This window comes from Olea europaea, unplaced genomic scaffold (genome assembly GCF_002742605.1).
Source record: "Olea europaea var. sylvestris unplaced genomic scaffold, O_europaea_v1 scaffold2147, whole genome shotgun sequence".
Lineage (NCBI taxonomy): Eukaryota > Viridiplantae > Streptophyta > Magnoliopsida > Lamiales > Oleaceae > Olea > Olea europaea.
The window spans coordinates 28,502-35,605 of record NW_019239446.1 but is presented as its reverse complement, the minus strand read 5'-3'; the positions used below and the strand labels follow the sequence as shown (position 1 = coordinate 35,605).

Genomic DNA, 7,104 nt, shown 5'->3' with positions numbered 1-7,104 from the left:
TGTCGGGGGGGGGGGGGGGGGGCAGAAAATGCATACAATCAGGCATTTTAGATTATAGCGACTTTGTTGTTGTTTGTGGTGTGAATCCTCTAGCAACTTCTACGATATGGTGAAGGTGTATATCAATCATCCATGTGCTAATAATTGAAATTAAAAATGGTTTTATAATTAATCTCACAAAGAGAATTTGAAAACACACAAATCCAAACTTAGCCGAAATAGTAAAGAATCAAAGGGAATGGAAAACAGCTTTCTCATATTAGGATTTTCAGCATCAGAACACTATGAACACAAGTCAAATGCGCCTTTCAAGTCCTCACTGACCTTAATAGCCATCTATCAGGAAGTCTCCAAAGCTATTTATTATGTCAACACAAAGTAGGTTGACTTGTTTGATTTGATTAATCAGCCACAAATTTCTGGTGACATGAGCAACTTGACTTTTTTACTTGTTAAAGAGAGAATAGAAAGGAAACATTCCATTCCGCGTTCTTCGTTAGTTGGTCACATGATGCTAAAAAGTTCAGCACCTAATTCTCCGTATTAGCTGGAACTTGGGTGGACTTTTGGTTCTAACTGATGGTATCCTTTCAGAAAGGGTGACAAAAAAGTTGCCCACATGGTTAGAAGGCTCAAATGAACCAAAAGCCACCTTTCATGAATTGAGCTTTAACTATAGTATTATTTTGAAAATTCACCAATGTCAATTCTGTATCTATTGATCCAGATAATGCATTGTGCAAAAGGAAAACTAACGTAACCAACTCTAGTAGCTAAGCAAGAAAAATGAGATTAAAAGACAGAGTTACGCAAAGATTTATCTAACTTGTCTTTTATGAGCAATTGACGGGATAAAAAACATACAAAAACTTTCAGCTCTTTAACTAAAACACTAAGTGCATTCAAGTGATATAAAATATAATAAATGAAAATTAAGAGCAGAATACTTGACAATTATATCTTTCACAGTAAAGGTATGCCTTGTAGCTTGTACCTTGACAGACCGCCAGTGAGAGTTTGGCCAACGAACAGGATCTAGGTCACCAATGCCAGTAATTGTTCCCATGTACCTGGACGTGCAATCATCTAAGCACAGGAAAACCAAAGGTCCAGAAAAAGAAAAAGCCATGCAAAACATTTTATAATCCAATTCCTACAACATATCAGTTTCACTTATCTAACGACAATTATTCATTATCTACCACAGAAGAGGTTATGTGATAACTTCAGTATACTACAGAATCCATAACAAATTAGTGGTATTTCTCAACACACCACCGATTTCACTGCAGTAATTTTGGCAAGCATTAGAAGAACCGTTTGTCCCTTCATAATCCTAGTGAGAAATTACAACGTAGGTGATGTATTAGAAAGTTAACTGTGGTGAAGAATTAACATAATGCAACAAAACTATCAATACAGGTCAGTTTGTCGTCCTCATATCCAAAGATGATGACAAATCTCTATTCTTCACTTCCCAGATGAAGTGCTGTTAACAACTAACCAAATACTCAGGATGTTTAATCATCATAATAGAAAGAAAACAACAATGTATGGCATACTGAAGATTCAAGTATTATTGTACCTGCGAACACCGGATTCTTCAGTTTCAAATAGCATCCGAAAACGCATTCCAACAGAAACACGTGTATGATAAGCAGCTTTGACATACTTTGAAAGAGGTATGACAAATTCAGATGGGCTAGCCCTGATGTAATGAGCATGTTAGAAGAAGCAAAATAAAATGTATAGAATTTTATATTATTTATCTATAACCACCTTGGGTTATAAAATATTGTGAAGCAGCTATTAGTAGAAGCAGCATGAGCAGCAGCAGCAAGCAGTCCAATGTGCATACTGTCACTTGAAAGAACAGATGATGGCATCACAGTTTGTGGCCGAGTGGCACGACGAATTCCCAAAAAGAGCTGATTTTTCTCATTCCTGAAAAAGAATCAATGACATCTTGAATTAAACTTCATTAAGACTTAAGGTGAGAAAATTGAAGTTGGCATTCTGAAATGCAGAATGGCAGAAGTCACCAGATGAAAAGAACAGAATCTCCAGCAACAAGTCTTTTGGCACTGACAAACACACTCCACCCAGTGGTAAGCAAATGCCTCTTAGGCTGGCCTATGTGAATGAAAGGAAATGCAATCAAAAACACAAATAGAGAGAGAAAAGGGCAGAGACAACATCAACTATGGAGTTAGGTTCCACACCAGATACCATTAACCACAGTAGCTAAGATTTGTGAAACAGTTTCTATGTTAATAAGTCATTTCACCTCCAATAACTATGTGGTACTTCATTGTACGATATATAAAAGATCTATCTGTATAGATATCATCATCTACATCCAGAAAGTCGTATGCTTTGAAAGAAGCTTGTGCAGTTTGGGAAGGGGTTTTGATTGATCAAAAAGAAGAATCTAAAGTTTCCTAGAATAGTAAAGAATCCATTATTTTGGATGAGATGATTTAAAAGAATCAGCATGGATGTGTTCATAAATAATTGGTTTCACTTCCTTGCTCTGTTACATTCACAAGGCTATGCAGAATGCTACTCTGCACCCCCAACCCAACTTCTTGCCGATTGGAATTCTTCTTAACCTCTGGTGTCCCTTTGCAATTCATTCAGATATTTAAGGATACTACATCACTTGTCTTCATAAAAACAGCGCAATGTTCAAATGGATCAATACTTTATTTAGCAGGACTTTGACATTTATTTTAGGAAAAGAAATTGTGATCATATTTGGCCACCAAGTTGCTATCTGATAAACACTAGGGCCCACAAAAACTGGGGACAAAGGTAAGACAATTGTGGGACCTAAACCTAATAAGCAAATAAGTATGGATGATGATGCTAATTATCACTTATTTTTTACCAATAGGAGCTTATTTACCAAACATGCTGTGTTAGAGCATTTTTATTGGTTTTTTTTTCTTTTTATAGTTACTAGTTTGAATTACGTAATATTCCCTGAGGAGGGTTCTACCTCATGAATTCTTTTTCATTTTAGTTAGTTCTGTAACTTTCCTTTATCACTAGGAATTGTGAGTGTGGATAAAATGCAAATTAAGCGTACAACTCATGAACATGGTAGGGGTACTGCCAACCCCCAAGTTTAGGTGGATCCATAAAACCCAACATTTTTCCCCTTAAATAAGCATTTGCCAATTGTTTCCATTTGATCTTTAATAAACATACAAGCATAGACTGTTAATATTGAGCTACCAACAGTTGCCCACAACAATCGATGAAGCTGTTAAGCTTTTTGTGGTGTGAAAGAAGCTCATAATGTAGCAGCATATGTGTGTGATGTGACTATCTTGGCTATCGTAGTTAAGAAAGAATATTACTAATTCAAGTCGAATTGCACAAAAAGTCCAGATTGATACACTCTACGGCTCAACTGCAATGAAAAAAATGGTAATATACATTGCACAAATGTAAGACTACAGAACAAAAACATTTTAGAACTTACCCCGGAAAATATGCCTAAACTTCCAATCAACATCATGGAGATCCCTCGCAATGAGTTCTTGTGCAGGTGGTGTCTGTGAGAAATCCTGAGGCACCAAATGGAAAGTTTAAAAATGTATCACTACAGCATGCAAGTGTCAAAATGATCATATCATGGGACCATCATTACCAAAGGAGGAAAAACTTTCTCTGCAGCACGACGAGGAACAGAGAAGCCTCCATGTGTGCTAGTATCACTCGCAGTCAGTGTCTTGCAAAAGTAATTCGTTGGTTGCCTGCTAGGAGTTCCTAACTCCACAGGAAGATAAGTATCTTTTTGTTCTTGCTGCACTTACGTCACAAAACATTAGTTCTATGAGCAATTTGCAATGATAATTAGAGAAAGGTTAAAAAAGAATCACACAATCTTAATCTAATCAGAGAATACCGGAGTCAGGGGCTGCAGTGTCATCTGAGCATACACTTCATCCGTCTCAACATCTGCCTGAAGTAGAACAAATAAACAAAGCTCTTTTATGTCTTAAGAACTCTCCATTACCTGTAAGTGCACAACAAGAATACAAGAATGTAATTATAAAGTTGAAAACTCACATGCATTGTAACATTGTGGAGTTGGCAGATCAACTGGGGTGGCAAACTTGGGTAATTTGGGATGTGAGCATCAACTTCTTTATTAGTAGTGGCAGCAACCTGGCCAACATTTTCGAATAGGATACAGCACAATCTAAGAAATTGTCATTTCTAAAATATAATATCATCTTAATCAAACAAATGAAAGAAGAAAACATAGTTTAATTAGATTAGTAATAAAGACCTGCTCACTATGACCCTGAGGGAAGTAAACCACACGACTCCCAATTGTCGGCAGGGATACCAGAGGACCAGCACAGGCGTGCCACAGCTCGGAATTCAAGCACTTCTTCTCCCCTTCCATAACCCACAGTCAACAAACAATTACCCATTAGCCACAATTTAACTTGATTATTTATTGAATTTTCTTAATTTTGAAATAAAACTCAGATTAAGAATTTCATCATCTAGTTGAAGAAAGAAAACAAGGAACAAAAATGAACACTTAAGAGACATAACAGGTACCTTCATGAACTTGCTGACTCATCCCTGATGTTGAAAGCTTCATATTCAATTCAACTCTCTGCTTAAATATATGATCAATAATATAATAATAAAACTAAAACTACACTTAGGAACACAATTATAAATACTGAAAATGCTAAACCTTACTTTCAATCCCAAAAATCTCAAACCCTAAATCCCAACTCATTTTCAGCTCCAGCTCTTCTCTCATCTTCCCCATCTTTTACTCCCCCAACTCAAATCTTCACATGCATTTCACTATCACTAATTTTACAACAAACCCACCAAGAAAACAAAAACAAAAGCTCAGTAGAAACAATCGATTTCAACTAATAAACCCAAAATCCAAGAAAATCTAACCCAACTCAAACAACTCCTCTCTCTTCAACAACAAAACCATAATTATTACTGACAAAAGAATCCCTTTTGTTTGTTTTTTTTTTCTAGGTTTTTGAGCTACAGTCAGCTGAAGCTGAAAGTTTGAACTTTTTCTTCACCAATCGCTATCTCTCAGAGTGATTTTCTTCTCTTTTATAGTCCACCCGACCAAGGTCGACCTGATAACAGTCACCCCAGCAGAGAAAGATGTATGAGCATGTATTTGATACTGTGTATTGCTGATACTATGCATATGGCTCAGTGACTCTGTTTTTCTCTCTCTCAATCTGGGAAAAGGTGAGTTACAGCCGTTGATCAAACCGTATGGAGGAATCTTGACCATTAATAGGGAAATGACTTGACAGGAAGCATGTGCCACCATCTTTCAGTGGTCGTTGTCAGAGTACGGACCATCAAAATAAATATTACATATGACTATCAAAGAGAAAGAATGATTTTATTACACGAAAATGTCATTGTACAGCATGCAATGGAACTTGTATCTTGATCTGGTAATAGCACAATTTGGTGTAACATTAACAAATTGGGAGAGATTATTGAATTTGTAGATAGGAGCTTTTGGGCCATACTTGAGCTGTACCTTTAGCCCAAAATAAACTAATTGGTAAAAAACTAATGGACATAGGGGTAAGAATGTAGACCGTGCGGGTATGGAGATGGTGGTAAGGTGAGGGGACCAATTCTTGTCAAAACTTTATGCCACAATCTTGGCTGATTTTCATGATAGATATTATCATATGATATTTGAAAAGGTTCCTGTAGATTGAAAGATTAAAGATGAAAAATGAAAGAAGAAAAAATGAACTTAAGGCCATGTTTGATTGGTAACAAATTTCATGAAAAGTGGAAAATAAATTTTACTTTCCTACTTTTGTCATGTTCGATGACAAATTTTTCCATGGAACTTGTTTTCTTGGTTTCCTTGATACCTAGACATTTTCTTGATTTTTCTAGACTATTGGGCTATTTTTTTTTTTTTTTTTTTACAATGGAAACAAATTCTATCCCTAATTATAAAAAAAATATTTTTCATTAATTGACAATTTTTATGTAAAACAAAGCCAAACGAACATCAAAATATAGATGATTTTCTTGGCTTTTTTTCTACAATGGAAACAAATTCTATCCCCAATACCAGTAAATTCTATCGCTTTAATTGACAATTTTTATGTAAAACAAAGTCAAACAAACAACAAAAAATATTTTTATTTCAACATTTTTCACGTGAAAATTTATATCAATCAAATATAATAATTGATAATTTTCAAAAAAAAAAATTAGGCAATTCAATTCCTTGGAAGTTGTTTTTTTCCATCCAAATTTTATTTTTGCAATCAAACGGACCCTATTTTAGAATAATTTTTGTGTGGATTTCTCTCTTGATACATAGCCCCCGTATGAGTGTCATTCTTTGAAAAAAAAAATACATTTTTAAACAGTATTTTGACATCATTTCAATCATATATTTTTTAATAAAATAATATTATACATAAATCCAAAATTTTTCTTTATTTTTTAACAGCACATTTCTCATCAATACACTATTCAAAAATTCATTCTTATGAATATAATTGGGCTCAAACAAGGGCATAAAAAAGAAATTTGTAGGTTTAGTTTCTTTTATAGTTTTTTTTCCCTTTCAAGAGAAAAATGGCATGAAATTAAGACTGGACAAAACTCTCGAATCGAATCAAATCCGACTCAAATTGAATCGAATCGAGCACTTTTTCTTAATTTAAATACCCGAATGAATATCCGAATAGAGAACCAAAGGGTTTTATTCGGTTCTCGATTTTAGATTAAAAATCAAAGAATTGAATCTCCTTAATTTTTTTAATTTAGTATCTTCAATAAGTCAATTTATTTTTTTTTAATAAATTTGTTAACCAATTAATTTAGCCTAAATCTAAAGTATGATTTTCATATTTATAAATTTCAACCAAGCTCAACTTAATAAAATTGACATAAGTTTTTCCCAAATTTATTATTTTACCGTAGCGTTGTTTCTATAGTTCGGGAGAAATTGAATTGGAAGCTCGATCACGTCTCTTTTCATTATTGTAAGCTCACCATCTTCCTCTTTATGTGATTTTAACAATCAAATATATGAAGAATTTAACA

At 34.4% G+C, this 7,104-nt stretch overlaps 1 protein-coding gene across 1 annotated transcript; it reads right to left on the bottom strand.

Moving 5' to 3' along the window:
* Positions 1–877: 877 nt before the first annotated feature.
* On the bottom strand, positions 878–5,289 carry LOC111380457 (auxin response factor 8-like). Its single transcript, XM_023004029.1, has 11 exons — positions 4,732–5,289; positions 4,585–4,642; positions 4,304–4,416; positions 4,081–4,179; positions 3,917–3,973; positions 3,659–3,814; positions 3,491–3,575; positions 2,043–2,133; positions 1,780–1,944; positions 1,586–1,708; positions 878–1,070 (listed from the first exon to the last, which is right to left on the bottom strand). The coding sequence occupies exons 2-11, from the start codon at positions 4,625–4,627 to the stop codon at positions 893–895; spliced, it is 1,110 nt and encodes a 369-aa protein (XP_022859797.1). The 5' UTR covers positions 4,628–4,642; positions 4,732–5,289; the 3' UTR covers positions 878–892.
* Between the last annotated feature and the right edge of the window lie 1,815 nt (positions 5,290–7,104).

Coding starts and splice junctions, on each gene's coding strand:
- LOC111380457 (XM_023004029.1), bottom strand. CDS start 4,627: ATGAAGCTTTCAACATCAGGGATGAGTCAGCAAGTTCATGAAG. Junction 3,815..3,916: donor CACTGCAGCCCCTGACTCCG/GTATTCTCTGAT, acceptor ACGTAAGTGCAG/CAAGAACAAAAAGATACTTA. Junction 1,945..2,042: donor GATTCTGTTCTTTTCATCTG/GTGACTTCTGCC, acceptor ATTCTTTTTCAG/GAATGAGAAAAATCAGCTCT.